Source organism: Cylas formicarius, unplaced genomic scaffold (assembly GCF_029955315.1).
Source record: "Cylas formicarius isolate icCylForm1 unplaced genomic scaffold, icCylForm1.1 PGA_scaffold_10__41_contigs__length_53128322, whole genome shotgun sequence".
NCBI classification, from domain to species: Eukaryota; Metazoa; Arthropoda; class Insecta; order Coleoptera; family Brentidae; genus Cylas; species Cylas formicarius.
In genome coordinates this window covers 24411053-24428099 of record NW_026844214.1, presented here as the reverse complement: position 1 = coordinate 24428099, position 17047 = coordinate 24411053, and the positions used below count along the sequence as shown (strand labels likewise).

At 34.9% G+C, this 17047-nt stretch overlaps 1 protein-coding gene across 3 annotated transcripts in view; it reads right to left on the bottom strand.

Moving 5' to 3' along the window:
• LOC132699601 (synaptogenesis protein syg-2-like) overlaps positions 1-17047 on the bottom strand; it is a 519238-nt gene that overhangs the window by 117781 nt on the left and 384410 nt on the right. For all 3 annotated transcript variants that reach the window (XM_060666413.1, XM_060666422.1, XM_060666430.1), the window contains exon 2: positions 12274-12406. In XM_060666413.1, the coding sequence (XP_060522396.1) occupies positions 12274-12406 (133 nt within the window). The remainder of the gene's footprint in view (positions 1-12273; positions 12407-17047) is intronic.

The following is a 17047-nucleotide window of genomic DNA, read 5'->3' as shown; positions in this document are numbered from 1 at the left end:
AAGAGGCTCAGGAGCATAGGGAATAAGGACGTAAAAAATGTACATGATTTCATGCACACAAATTTTCAAGAAAAGGAAGCGTTGAGGATATGTACAACTTACTCTTAATATCATCCTACCTTTTTATATCTTCTCTGCGAAGAGTAAAGCCAAGATCTTCTAGTAGCTTATCTGCCTCTGTTTTGGCCTTGTTAAATATACCAGAAGAAGTTTAATTAATGCTTCCTTTTTTATTATTATATTTATTTATTATTATATATATTATTATATAGTATTATATGTAAGATTAATATTTGTTTATTTTTAACTTATCGATGACATTTAAAAATGCTTATATGTATACTACGTTTCCGAATGATACAGGGTGCGCAATAAATAAGTAGTAATACACGTAAAATATAATAATGAATAAATACATTTTAAAAAATAATAAAATGAAGCTGAAAGATTTGAAATTTGTATTAGTGAGTCAAAATGCATGATACTCTCTTAACTTGTAATGAAATGTAATGGAATGACTCTTAGAATCGCGTAAAGTGTAGCAACATGAATATATAATTTTAAATTTTAGTGTTTCATTTATAATCAATAAATAAATGTAACGGTATAAGATAAAGAGACCACCCTATACATTCCCACTGCATGTTGGCGGTAAATATGATTTATTGTTTTGTATTATAGTTATTCCCAATAATTTAACATTTAACATTTTACTGTACAACTTATAAGACCGGAAAGTAGTAAACATTTGCACGCCTGGATTAGCGACTCCATTCCCTATGCTTGACGCCTATGACAAAGTCAGTATATCAAAATGCTTGTTGGGAAGTATGTCATAATCTATCAGGTTTGGATAATTATTTATTAATAAAAGCTCTTTGTTCTGAAGTTTATTTTCGAACTACTTTGATGCCAGTAGATAAAAAAAAACTATTCATTGTTACAGTTAGTACCTTACAGGCGTATTTAATAGTATTTTTTGTTGCTAATTATTTTCTTTTACTAGAAATAACTGAGAATAATCCACATGCCACCAATGACAGAATTTCTTATTTCAAAAGGCCCTCGTAGCAACTCCAATTTGTTCGCTCGATTTCTGTGTAAAAGTGTATGACGTCGAGTTGCCTATGCTACGCCAAAATAATCTTTGGAGTACTTCTACAGAAGATAATAAGTTGCGCATTGAATGTTGGAAATCAATCGCACCGACCAATTTATTGGCACGCTGGGGCAGACGTAAATCAAAATTCCTACGACTTTCCTCCCAAAACTGTGCTCGGGCATTAATTCCCCATCACGCTCGCCCCAAGCTGGTCGCCTTCCATCTCCCAGACAAATAAAAACTCGTACAGAATTTTTCAACGGTAATGAGGTACATTCTTTTCCACTAGGAGAAATATATTGTATGTGGATAGAGTGAAATTGAATTTGGCGTAATACACAAAGGATGGAAGCAACGCGGCGACCGCGCCGGGGCCGTAGCACACGCCTGCTCACATATTTCGAACATTGTTCGAGACTCGAACCGGTGAGGTTCACACAAAGCCGGCAGCGCTGACCGCAATATATCAACTGGGTCGCGGAACACATGTTCGCATCGCTGTCGCTAAAATCAGATATCACATTGTAATTCTAAACGCGTCGGTGGCCGACGCCGTCGCTACCGTCATTGTATTCTTTTCAGGCGGCTACCCGAACCCTGAAATGTTGGTTTTTATGGCGCCACCGCTCTCGCCGCTGCGAGACCTGAAAAATTGTTCTAAAATTATCTACGTGATTATTTCCGATTTAGTTTTGGCGGGAGTTCAGGAATCACAAAGGCCCGCGTCGCAAATTACTAGTATTAGTGTTACACTGACAATTTCTTGGTGAATTAATCCATAAAGTTGGTTCACAAACACAAAGCAGTTACAGAACTTCCCCAAAAGCCAAATTATTTAATGAGGTTTATGGAACACCCAAAAGGTGATTATGTTCATATTGATATTGAGGAGAATTTCAGTATTTTCCTGTGTGAAGATCACTTCAACGTGAGTAAAAGTTTTCACGATAATTTTACTTCTCTGTTTCTTTCTAATAAATCTTATTTTATTTTGGATGGAGAAAGATATGGAAAACTACATTTAGTACGACATGGGATTTAGTAAAGGAATAATGATGGTGAATGGAGTTTTGCCTTGCAAAGATTCGTTATCAAGATCGCAGAAAAATAATGGCTGGTGATGCCAGTAGTCCTCCACCTGCGATTAATAAACGCCAAAAAAATACAATTGATCCATTGTCTAAATTAGAAGTACGACAAACACAAATTATTACTTGTTTGAGATTCACATCGAAAGGGTAATAAGGCGGATAAGAGAACTCGAACCGAACGGGTTGCATACTACACTTTTTCTACGATCGTTAGTTTTTGAGTACATTTTCGCCAAACAACACGAATGCTTTCACTGATGATAGTCAGAATTGATAAACGTTACAATTCAAGGCGTGGGAAATATCTCCGAAAACATCCGATTGCTCCCAAATCCCGGAAATATCCGATGTGGCTCGGATCCGTGAGAAACGAAGCTGATGTGGTAAAGTGACAGTTTCCACACGCTAGATCGGTATGTAATTAGGCATTTTATAGACGGGAGTAGAAAAACATTTTTTATGTCACTCGTTTATTAAGCATTCGCTCCGCTCGTTTCAAATAAGTTCGTGACTCAAATGCCGTTTGCCGCAGTTGTTGCATAATCTAGTATAAAGCCTTGAACATTTTTATTAAAATAAAAGTACAGAAAAAGTAAAGACTATAAAATCAAAGAGGATGATACAAATCTGTTCGCGACAATCAAGACATACTTTGTATTAAGGGGGGGATATATTTGTCTTTCAGTAGAGTCAAACAGTTGTTAGTAAAAGTTTAATATATACTACATTATATTCCACTGAAAATACTTTACCACCAGGATTTAACTTTTTTAAATGTTCTTCTGCCCAGTTTTTGCCACCATCGATCTTTTGACCGCTTTTCATTGCAGATATGTTTGGTGTCTTGGCACCCATAATTGCAGCTACTAATAATGATCCAGCTGCAGTGAGACAACGACTGACCTCAGATATTTTTGAAACTGTGATACGGGCATAACTCAATTCATACCACACTGAACTTTTGTAATGGCTCCGAAGCACTGTCTTAAGATTGACTTTCTCAATCAATGGCCTCAGTACTTTATTCACATCAAACATCATTTATATCTTCACTTGACTGAATAAAGAAATGATGAATAGAAAATTGTAGGAATTCACTATGATCTGTGTTGATATTTCAACAGTTCATAGTTCGATATCTTTCTATTTGAATCTTGTAAAAAGTCCTGAAGAAAGCCGGTGTTGGTACTAGGCTGTCGAACACTTTTGCTACAGAGTTGATCTACAGTCAATATCTATGGGGCCCCACTCCTGGAGAGTGTAAGTTGCTTTCAGTAGCACTTAACCTCCTCATTTCGCCTAAGGGTTCAAATCAGAAAAGATATGACATGGTTATAACCACCAGCGAAAGCTGCACATTTCAAACAATGGCAGCTCCCAATTTTAGAAATATTATCGTCCACAACCATAGCAATATTGTAAGCACTACAGCAGGTTAAAAATGTGTATTATTTTTAAAAACTACTCCAAGTTTTACTTTTTAGAAATTTCTTGGATAAATAATGCATTGTTTGTTTAAGAGGACGTAAAAAATAACATTATCTTTAATACTATCAAATAGCCGCAACAATTACAACCCCCTTTCTACCTATAGGTGTCAGGGTTTGCTACAAATCTATTATTTCTCTTTAAATTATTTCCAGTCCTTTTTGTTTTGTCCTTCTTGTTGTTTGTTGCAGCTATTGTTATTCCTCTGCTTCAAAATTCTTCCAGAAGAAGACCTTATTGTCCCATATTTCTTTCGGCCGTTCTCTTCTTCTTTTCACAGTCATTTTACTTTCGCAATTGTTTGAAACTGGTATTTAACGACCAAATTTTGCAAGTAGCCCCACCATTCACCTGCTTCTTTTAAAGATTGCTCTCTAGAGTCAAATTTTACTTCTGTTCTCGTGTACGTACGTAATATTATCTCGTGTAGTTACAGTGCTCTTCGTAAGCATTCATTCATTGATTGACTCACTCAGTAAGAATTGGTCTGTATAGCGTTTTTAGGTTAAATTTTTATTTTCTTTTTATTTAGAACATACTACTACAACTATTACTAATAATAATAATAATAATAATAATAATAATAATAATAATAATAATAGACTTTAGACTTTATTGGCCATTAAATACATTACAAGAACAACAAATGGCAAGTCACAATATCAAACACATTCTAATAACATTCATAGAGAGCAACATAATTATCAGATAGACAAACACCAAACATTGAAACAAAAATTAGGTAAAAAAAAAGTAAATAAATAAATAAATAAATTCCCAATTAGTATTATGGAGACACTCGTGACGCAACACGGATGTAATCATCTGCAGTATAGAATGCGTTCTCCAATAGAAATTGTTTTATTATATTACAAAATTTAATGAATGGCAGATCCTTGACAACGGTTGGTAGAACATTGTAGTAATTAATGTACAATTTATTTAACTCGGATGTGCGCAGCCTAGAATGGCCCTGGACAATTAATTCAGATCCCCTGGTGTAGTGATTGTGGCGATCACAGTGCTTAGGCATATCGTTCTTTAGCTCATGTATGAGAGTGACTGTATAGTAAATAAATAGTGATGGTAAGGTCAAAATATTAAGCTTTCAGCGAGCAAGAGTTCAAGTTTTTCTACAAATATAGAAAAATTGCCTCTAGAGCCAGAGCGATAAACATTGATTAAAATAAGATTAAGCACTGGTATCTCCACACCACAAAACTCTGCGTGAAGATCCAGACAATATTTACTCAGATTAAGACTGCTACAGGCAATATTATTTTTAACATATATAGCAGTTCCTCCTCTGGAGGTACTGAGACGACAATAATATCCAACTAATTTATAATTGTGAACCTTAATAATATTAAGCAACTCCTCACCATTTACAAAATGTTCACAGAAACATACAATGTCAAAACCAATAGAATTTAGATATTCAGTAACCACATCGAGTTTACTTAGGAGACACTGCACATTGTAGCTCAAGATATTAATGCTGTTCCTACCCCCATCGGTAGTCTTGGGTCGGGATTCTCCCTCACTAGACGTCTCTCTGTTGATACTGGAATTGGATCGGTTTTTCCTCTTGTCAGACGCCTGGGGAAAAAATGATTTATCAACACACCCGTGGGCCAGATGGAAGTATCCAGAATTTTTTGCGCTTCGTGATCCATGGCCGATACCCTAAATGAGGAGTAACTCTCAGGATACATTGATGGGACCTGGAACACTTCTACTCCACTAACTATCGGTGCTAGATATTGTCGGACCTCCTCAGCTTTGGTATTCGGATGCAGTTTAGTAATGTGAAAACTGATTTTACGTTCAGCAACTCGAAGTGCACATTTAGAGTTATCGCTAAGAGATCCTTTAAGCGGTTTGACCCTATCGTTTAGGACTCTGGAACTTTTGCGTTTGGACCCACCATCCAGTTCTATTATTTCAGAGCATATCTGACGTGACACAGGCTCACTGACTGCACTAGATAGTTCTTTATTTGTAATTTTATTCAGGTGCTCCGACTTGGGGACGTTTTGCTTAATTGGACCTGTCTGTGATGATTTAGCCCTATTTGCAGAATCCAGAGTTTGCCCTTCAAGGAGTCTGCTGCTTTTTAGTAGGCTCACCTGTTCTTTTAGAGCGGTAATGGCTATGGCTTGATTCTCGATAACAAGATCTTTTTTCTTCAAAAGTTCTTTTAAATACATGATTTCTTTTGCGGCATCAAATGGAGCGTTTGCTCCCGAATCATCAGGAATTGGACCCGACTCCAAGGATTCGCCTCCGTAGGAACAGCAATCAATCTTGTCGCCTCCTAAAATTTTCGTGTTTTTCATGATTTTCACGCACGATTTATGCGATATCGTGCCGCACTTGATACACCAGTACCTGCCACGCTCTTACACCTTTTACAAGGTTTAGCATTGCTTTGATCAGCCATAATTTTAACTATACCAAAAGAGCCTTCAAACCGCACAGTCGGCTAGATTTTTACTTTGTAAAACGATATTGATCTCAATAAAAATTGACTACTATTAACCGACCGTGCACGCCGTCGCTTCCCGGTCGCACAGTGACACTACGTGAAGCAAAAAAAATATTGTCTAAATTCTAACGTGAACACGTGTTGCACGTGAGATTACACTTTTTACGAAACGAAAGATGCTGATCACAGTTTATTACGTACTACACACACTAAATCGCACGATGAACCGTTTTTAATAAATTAATTTGACTTCAAATAGACAAACAGAGATTGTTTTTAGAGACGATAGAAATGCACAACAGAGGTTAGGCACGGCGCGCACAATAATGATAATAATAATAATAATAATAATAATAATAATAATAATAATAATAATAATAATTTATTAATTATTTACTATTTGATTTAATTATTCTGATATTTTCCCTTAAAAAACATTTAGAAACTGAAGAATTGAATCTATATAGCCGCTGTATTGAAAATAACAAAAGTATCGGAATTCCCGATAAAACAATTTTTGAATGAATTGAACTTGATTTAAGGGAGCGTCTATGTGTTGTTAATTTTAGGGACTGCAAACGTAATTTTTGAAATATAATTCAAGATTTATCCAAAACGGAACAAAAAAATCAGATCATACTATGCAACTTTTCCGTTCAGATTTATTATCGTTAGTAGTCTCTGAGTTAAGGGGGTAGGATTCTTTATTTCGGTATATGGTCAATCAGTCAAAGTAAATAGAACAACCTATTTTTAAATTTTGTTTTGAATTGCTTTTAAAATTCTTCCACTTTTTTCATTAATACTAATACATATCTAAACCTAATAGTATTTCCAATATTTTAATTTTTCTTAAAAAATTGTTTAAAAAAAATACCTACACCTATTTTTAATAGTTCCCTTCTTTCTATCTAAGACTATTGAAATAACAATGGTTGGCCATGACAAAATGACTATCAAATTTTTACCTGACAACTGAGTAAATAAATTCATAAAATTTATTTTAGTGTAAGTAAATAAAAAAATGCATTTTAGTAAAGCTGAATTAATTCATGGTTTATATAAGTATTAAAAAAAACTATATGACACACTTAACAAAAGTTGTAGGTTTTTGTAAGATCTTTCAGAAAAAATAATAATGTGTGTTTCATTTTATAAAATCGAGATTTTTTTAATTTTTGAAACCAATGAGGTAATCAACATTATTGAGTTACACAGAACACTTTGTAGTCCACGTGCCAGTCCGCTTTTTTCCAGCGCGAAGGACGTAGACATGACATCTATTAACGGAAGTTTAGTTAACACGCAAATTTTATGCAAACATTAAGATTTATTATATCGCAAAACGTTTATTTGACATTGAGAGCCTAATTTTATATTTTGTTATAATTCATCTCAGTATTAGAATTATGGACGCAACATTTCTTTTAACTGGACCAACAAAAAACTAAAATAAAATTTGTATATGAACACTGATAAAGCCACTTTACACAAGATTAATTACCGTGGTAGCGAAAGCCTAATCTATTTTTCTAATTAAACTGACCTGCCATTTAATTGTATATACAAAGAGTTGTCCATTTATGTGTTTGCAACTCAAGATATTAGGCGAACCTTACTGCAATCGATAATTCAAGGAATATTTCATCATCAAAACGTTCCTAATTCAGAGCACTGTAGCATCCGCATTATTCATCAGCAAAGGGTGATCTAGCGGTACCGTCCAACATAACGGTGTTGAGACTATCGTGTTTAATTTTCCATATTTAATGATGCACATACGATCTAATTTTCTACGAACACATCAAAGCATCGGATGCGTTTTGTGACGGAGCTCGTATAAACTCACCCCGTAATGGCGTAAAATTGGGTTTCTCCATTGATAAAATCGAAGCGAGTATATTGTGTGGCACAAACACCAGTGCCGACTCTATTGGCGTATTTTGTTAACCAAGGATTTTAGGCGAACCTTAAGTATAACTTAATAAATTCTTTTCAACCACAGAAAATGGTCCCATTAAAAGTTCTGGAGAACTGATATTTATTTGGTGGCATATTTATCCAAAAACAATTGAATAAATAGTGTCTGAAAGGGTCTAAGTACTATTTACAGAAAACAATTTTTTTTCGTTTTTCTCGAAATATGTAAATATCACCTAAGATCTGATTTATCCAGAAGAGCTATTTTTTCTTAGTAGAAAGAATGCATCATTACATGCATGCGGATCAGGACTCTTGTGCATTTTTCAGAAGTCACGGCGTTTATAGGTTTGATCGGAGCTATAGGCCATTCATTCAACAGGCGTTATTAATATCTTTATTTTTTTCTGTTGTATTGACTTAAATTAATTAAATTTATTATTTATTTATAAATTATGACCATTAGCTAATTCTTTGCCTGGTTTATATCATGTTTTTTTTTTTTGGTTAGTTTGTTGTAGTAGTTGTATGTTTAGGAAGCCGACGTGATCAGGAAGGTACGTACGAAACTATTTGCCTTGCCATTAGCTACTAATTTTAATAATTAATTAGTCGAGTGGCTTGTGTTAGTAATACTCAACAACTGATTTAATAAATATTTTATATATGTTTGAAAGTAGAGTTCAGGGGCGTAACAGAATTCCAATGTCATTCTGAGAGGTTTTTAAAAGAAGGTTTGCTAACCTGTCAGTTGTGCTATACAAGAAATTACTACGGGAACTGGAATTAGGATGTTATTAAAATATCTACTATACTATATTAAATTATCTACTGGTTAACTACCAAAAAAATTGAGTTTGACTATTTTTCCCTATATTTACGTTTGTCAATAAAAAATGTTTTGTCCCGCGCATTTTTTTTTACTTCATCTTCGACGTATTTTTGCTACTTTCAAACTTAATTTTTTAACATAAACATATAACATAAACCTCTCAACTAATACTACAATAGCGCAACTACCAGCATTTTCCAGCAGCGAACTGTCTATCAAACGTTTCGATTCAATAGCGATGCGGTGCATCCATAGTTTACACGCAGCGAACTCCCAAATCAATCCCCCAATCGGTGATTAATTTGTTCGCGAAAATATCGAAGATAAATCCAACAGGATGCGAATCTTTGTGCTGACACGAGGCGGAACAATACATTCCAGGAAACATTTGCATCATTGTGCGAACTTTAGCGACGTAATCCATCACCTCATTGAAAAGCTCGAGCTATTGTTACTTGGGCATGCATAATAAATTTAATTCGGGGTTACATTAGAACTCGGGTTCGTTGCAAATTGTCGTTTAATTTGCCGCAATACAACCAAATTTGAGAGGGATTATGACAAATTTGAATGCGTTACATAAATCTGGACGGAAAATGGCGACAACGGAAATTCTCGATTTTGAGAGCAGGATAATCGGCAGTTATACAACATTGGGCACTGTAGTTATAGGCACCATCTTGTATACTATTTCACTGATATGTGGTAATCAAATACAGATGCGAGAAATTTAGGACAAAAAGTTAAGCGTTTCCAACCAATTTTTCGCGAATTATCCTGTTGACTTCTTCAGAATTTTTTCTTTGACCAGAATGGGAATCAGGCATCCGAGACAATATTCATGTCCCTTCTTTAGCTTCGCCACCATCAAACAGTACATAAGCAGGCTCAGAGTAGAACGGAAACCAGTTTCACTTAAGTCCTGAAGAAGTCAACAGGAGGAATCTAGAAGATTTGGAAATAGGAAGCAAAATAATTTTCAAAATAATACTAAAAATGAACTTAAAAAGTTTATATCGAGTGATTTGTTAACAAAAAATATGAATGATATACAGTGAGGACATAAAGTCCGTCGCCCTCCTCTAACTTATGAACCATTTGGTATATGGCCATGAAACTTATGGTGGTATTATATGAGACAATTCTCTATTTTTTTACTGAAAATGACATTTTCGTAAGTCAGACGGCTTGGCATAGTTTCGGTATTTTTTTTATGGAATAGTGGGCAAAGTCTTTTTATCCCTAATTCAAATCTTGATTTTGAAGACATTGGATTATTTCATTGTTAGATGGCTAGCGGTTTGATTTCGTTTTATAGGTAACGTAGTTTCTGGCTGGAAGATAACGGACCTTATGTCCCCACTGTATAATTCCGAACATTGCAGCATAAAAAAAGCTAAGCTAAGCTTCTAAGAGTTCTTTATAGACCGTGGTATCTTTTATTGCATTATACAAATCCAGTGCGGGCGCCACTGAGGCTGATGTATAACATAAGAACTGTTGTTAGAGCTTCTGAAGACTATTCTAATCAAATCAAAATAGGTATTAATCATTATGTATGTACTGTGGCCAAGAAGGTATTATTCAAAAATTAATAATTTTCATCAAAGGATTATATTCAAATAGTATATTTTATTAAGGAACCCATCGTTTGCACGATTATAAAGTTAGTGTCCGGTTATTATAGTAAAACATGCATATCATTTCAGGGGGGATGTTGAAATTCGTAAACCTGCCTCATTATATAATGAGGCAGGTTTAATATCAGTTCCATAATATAATTATGGAACTGATATTAAATAAAATATATTCTTCAGAAACCACAAACATCATGCTCCAGCATAACATGTGGTAACGCAGTATGTGCTAATGCTAGTATATTTCTGGGATTCAAAAATCCAAAAAAAAAACAAAGTGCCAACTAAAGTTGGGATCACAGCCTTATAAAAATGAGTATGAATATTAATATTATACCAAACAAACCCATATGATTAATTTACCAAATGGGGAGTCGTAGATTACAACCATATTTTAGCAATTAAGCTAACGACGGGCAATAAAATTTCAACACTTATTAACGGTGATTCCTGACATACAGAGGAATTTTCTAACCAACAAAGTAAACATAAGCAAGGACCCTGAGAATTGGAAATCTTTATATCTTATAATGTTTCACAAAAAGGTAACAATACCAGAGAATGTAACTTCGGTGAGAAAATCGACAGGCAAATTTTAGTCTTAAAATTAAATTTCTGCATCCTTAAAATCAAACGTAGCACCCGATTAAGCTTATTCTCCCGAAGTGCAGTGGGGGTCACTAAGAAATTCACTACTGTCTGACTTGAACAGCTTGGCTACTGAAGAATAGGAAAAACCGTAAATACAGTGGGATATACAATAACGAACGTATTCACACATGCAAAGAGCTGATGTTGCGTGCGATTAACGGAAGGCGCAATAGAGGTTATGTATACCACTACTGATTTCTCAAGTCAATTTACTTGCAATATTTTTGGAACTTATCTGTCACAATGAAATTAAAGAAAACTCGGCTAGGCAAGTAATGGAACCAAAACCACCTTTTGCTGTTATTTTCAACTTTTTAAATCCCCTAATATCCCAATTTTACAAGAGCACATTTTTTTTATGTAGTTTATTAAAAAACTGACCGAATATTTTTACGAATCTTGGAAGAACAGTCAAAACAGCTGCTTGTTGGAATCTCTCTCAGATCCAAAAACTGCAACCTCTGAGTCGGCGCATAGTAGGTTGCAGACGTTTTTTCCATGCCCTCTCGAGTACTAGTTTGTGTAAATTTTTAGTATGTATTTGTTTAATATATACAATAAATATTTGCTTAGAAGCATACCGAGTAGTACGCCTTTTTATTGCAAGTAACAACATTTTTATTTGTGATCTGCTAACAAAAATTATAAAATGATGTTCATAAACATAGTATAGAAAATAAATGAACTAGTATAGTTCATTTATTTTCACTCATACTCTGTACTACCGCTCTCTGCAAATGTATCGAGGCAAGGAAAGTAAACAATGTCGCAATTGTTAATTACAGACAACACGAGACTCGCCCAGTTTCTTCCTCATTAACTTAAATATTTTTAAATTTTTATACAATAATCTAGGAGACAAATTTCTCCTTTTTAATAAAGAGAAGACATGAGATTTAAATATTGTGCCCAAAGTCTTTGCCTTGTTTACAACTGTTACTTGAACTTGAAATTTTCGTTTAAAAAGTGTTTTCAGTTTTTCTGAGTAACATTGCACTTATTAGAGTTGAGTTTAAAACTGTTGCTAGTAGGAGGATTCGATGAATTGAGTATCAAATACTTACCTATAAATCGGCTTACTATGTCCATCTCTATACCACAGGACCATGTAGACTCGGTCTTCTCTAATATGGGGTTCAATGTCACACGGCAATGTCGCACTCCGCGATAACACGGCGTCCACAGACGAAGTTATTACTGAAAATTTGAAACAAATTCAATTAATTTCCATGTTTAAGTAGAGATTCATTCGGATTCACGTCACGAAATTAATGTCAAACGCAAAGTATATAAAAAAATTATCATAATTTAAGCAAATTAAAATAACCGGTGGAGAGGGTGGTTCGAGGAAGGCAGCCTTTATTATGGAACTGGAAAAGTAAGTTTTTTCGTTTCATTCGCATATTTTGTATAATTTATTTTTAGGAATAAACTGACTTTCCAACTTTGTTAGGAACTTTGCAGAGTTTTCGACTTGGAAGGCCCAAGAAAATGGAGAAGTAAACTATTCTTATCTTACAGGAAGAAAACGCCCACACGGTGAGGAAAAATGTATATGAATGTAGCAGAAGTGTTTACAAAGGCATGTGTAGTAAAGTTCAAGGAACTGTAATTATTATATGGTATAGTTATTTTTTATGATCTGTTTGTTTATCATATAATATTCATGAGACACGTCCTTCTAGAATTATAGTTAATAATTAAACCGAGGGTATAGCACGCCAATGAACTAATAACCAAACTAACAAAAGGACAGTTGAAGATTCCCGAAAAATTCAAAATGACCAATTGGTGAGAGGAAACCTTGTAATGAAAGCAGATTTGGCATTTAGCAGGAAATTTAAAATTCATAGTAATGAAGAAGATGATTGCATTGCATTTGAGGAAAGACTAGAGGTTGTAATGCTGCACGTGTTACGGTAAGGTATGCATTTCATTTTGGATTAGTTGCAGTTTATTTTGCAAAAAATGAATAGCTTCTCTGGCAGTTTGGTGAAATAAGCATTTAACAAGTATGTAGGTCTTTTTGGAAAACTGACAATGGACTCTGAACAACGAAATGCTGAAAAACAATTCTAAAAAAAGGAAAATTGAGAAGCAAACATATTACCCAAATAAGAATTAAATACTGGTAGTAGTATTATTGTTATTTTTGAGATTTTTGTGTTTATAAGGGGTGTTTTTTTTTCGATGTATAGAACTTTAAGTTGCAATAAAACAAGGTTGGATTATTTGATTGACATAAATTTTATTTATAAAGATTATCTTGTGGCATTACATTTTAAATGATTTCTAGCATATGACCGCCACGGCTGGCGCGTATGTAGTCCAATCTGGACGTCCAATTTTCGATGACTTTTTCCAACATTTGTGGCCCGTTTATCTGCAATAACACGTGTAATGTTGTCTTCCAAATGGTTAAGCGTTTGTGGCTTATCCGCATAGACCAATGACTTTACATAGCCCCACAGAAAGTAGTCTAGCGGTGTTCAATCACAAGATTTTGGAGGACAATTCACAGGTGTCAAACGTGTCTTTCAATAAATCGATTGTGGTACGAGCTGTGTGACATGTTGCCCCATCTTGTTGAAACCACATCTCCTGGACATCATGGTTATTCAATTCAGGAATGAAAGAGTTATTAATCATAGCTCTATACCGATCATCATTGACTGTAACGTTCTGGCCATCATCGTTTTTGAAGAAGTACGGACCAATGATTCCACCAGCCCATAAAGCCCTCCAAACAGTCACTTGTGGATTAGCTTCGCTCCAAATGTGGCAGTTTTGTTTGTTGACGAAGCCATTCAACCAGAAGTGCGCTTCATCGCTATACAAAATTCGCTTATGAAAATCGGGAACAACGGCCATCTCCTTTTGGTCCTCGATGGCGGATGGACTCATTCGGGTCTTCCTCAATGCTACGCTCTACAGCAGCAGTAGCTTCTTCTGTACGCACCGTACGACATCTCTGCGGATACGAGTTATCAATAAGAGTAAACGTGGTGCGAAAATGTTCCATGGTTAATCGAAATAACTGCTCTGATTGACGATTTTGTCGACGATAAAATGGACGTAGTGCGCGATACGCATTCCTCACAGAACCATTATTTTCGAAATAAAATTGCACTATTTGAGAAGAAATCACTTGACAGCTGTTAAATCGGTCGCCATCTTGAACAGTAATGCCAACTTAAAGTTCTATACATCGAAAAAAAACACCCGTTACATGTAAGTTTATTAGCCAATAAACTGCATACTTCCGTCATTGTTTACTTATGTTTAATTTATAATATTTTTTATTATGTTTAAAACACAGTTGGCAATAAACACTAAACTGTTAAACATAATATGTATAATATTATTTATTTCTATCGCTGTTCGTCCAAAAAACATGAATAAAAATATTGCAGTGTTTATTTATCAAAAATAATGATCCTGAACGATCAAAATCATAAAAATAATAATAATACACCGCTCCGATACGAACTAGTCTCCGCGTTCTGCGTACGCTAGTTGAGAAGCTGAATCAATACACGGTGGCTTTGATTTTTCGTTAAACGGTTCTTGTAGTTAGATATTGGATGAGCCCAATAAATTTATTGTTTCATGGAACGATTAGATAAACTTTAATTATTCCATCGTTTTATTGCAGCGCAGCGCTTATGACTGCATTCGAAAACGGTATAGTGGTTTGCTTTGTTGCTGCTAAAAATTGGGTGTTTTTCCCAAACTAGGCCCTAAGTTTCGCAAGTCAAAAAATCCTTCTTCGTCTAGCGACTTTTTTCCTTCTATTTTTCTCTGCAAGGTATATTATATTAGCTCGTTCCTGACCCAGGTATTCAACCTTACGACTTTTAACTTTGTTCATTAGTCCTGGGGCTCTATTCATTTTCATGAACACTTCTCAGTTGCCATGACACCATTGTTTGGCTCAAACGCGACGCAATTGCAAATAAAATCGCCCGCGAGCAATTCGTAGTGAAAATCCGTGCAAATTGGAGTTCTGGTGGGAACAATTCTACCACCCAATAATCTTAAAAGTTCCTCAAAGTTCCCTTTCTCCAAAAAAGTGAAACTTTTAATAGGCGCCATTGTCTAGGCTTTTACAGCGTACCATTGTAGTCGGGGGGCGTACAAAAGACGAAAAACGTTCCGCAGCGGCTAATGTTTGTTAAATCGGAAGGATCCAATAAGGAAAAAACCCGGGCACGGCTTGTCACTTCAGGAGGATTGGGTCGGTGCCCCTGCCTCCGTCTATTCACTCGCTGTTGCATAGGGTTGAATTCGGAATTGGAGCAATTGCCAACACAAAGACCCCACGTCGTTTCATCCAATTACTATAATACAACAGATCTGACATCTTATCGCTGCCTCTCGAATAGACCGCAAATAGAAATTTGATTTGGGGAATATCGCATCGAGGATTGGCTCAGTTTGTCGGTTTCGTTCTGGATTGTTTTGAAATGTTATGAATCGAATCGCAATAACGTAATAATATACGTGAGTGCTGTAAACCAAACCAATACAAAGAAAATGATGTTCATTTTATATTTAGAGGTGCGATCGCGCCACTATTCAAGTGAATTATTTCATAACTTCTGATAGTCGATGTATGGTGTCACCCATTTATGATGGTTTTACGACGTATTTTTCTTATTGATCAAGCTAACGTGTTGTGTCTCTCGTAACCCCATGCTGCTTTTTTTATTAATCAATTAAAGGTGGCACAGATATATCATAGTGGTCCCGGTTCTTATGCATATATAGAATTTTAAGTTTAGCATACGATTTTTGAAGTAAAATCGAGATATGATGCGAGATTCTAAATTCCGAAATAATCTATAGGACCAGATTTCTAGCAGAGTCAGACAAATTTAAGCGGAAGATATCAACACAAAAATTAAAATCTGTGTTATTTATTTAACTGAGTTTTATGGGTAACGATGACCAATAATTCTGTCTTGCTAATATTTCATTTCCGTGAGATTTGGGTAGTTAATTAATCAAGTGAAGATCACTGTTTATATTAACAACTCGTCGAAGCGCCAACTAAGGAAAGGAATAATAATTGTTGGTCATCCGCAAACTGATGAAAATTTCAGTTTGAAAAGGTGCAAAATCAGCTGTATAAATAGATTTCTTCACAAAGATAGAGCAGGAAGGGGGGGGGGGTTGCCGCCTATGTTAAGAATAATTTAGTAACGGAATTTCACACTTCATTTCAATATAACAAATTATCTTGAATTTTTATTTTTTAAAATTAACTAGAAGAATAAACACTATGCATTCTGCGTATTTTATCGCCCCCAAAATACAAATTTTAATGCTATAGCAAGCGACTTAATATTTTTTTCTAGCATTTATGCGGCTACAGTTGAAATAATTTCTTTGGGTGATTTCAATATTAATTTATTGACCCACATTAATCCTCTAACCAAACTGTTTGAAAATTACAACTTTATTCAAATAAATAGGGAGCCCACTAGAATGTCCAGATCAACTGATTCTTTATTGGATAATATTTTCTTGACTAATGCATCGATGATTGCTAGTACCGAAGTTATATCAGTGGGTGAACTTTCTGATCACTGTCTAGTTTACTGTTGTTTAAAAATAGAAAAATATCGTCTACAGCCATAGGGACTATGCTAATTTGAATATTAATCTGTTCTTACAAGATCTCTATTTAACTCAGTGAGATGAAATATTTTATGAAAATAATATTGATACTAAGATTGCACTTTCTAACAATTTGCTGCTATCTGTTTTTAACAAGCATGCCTCTTTTAAAAATGTCAGAGTAACTAAACCTCGAGCCCCTTGGCTTACACCCAA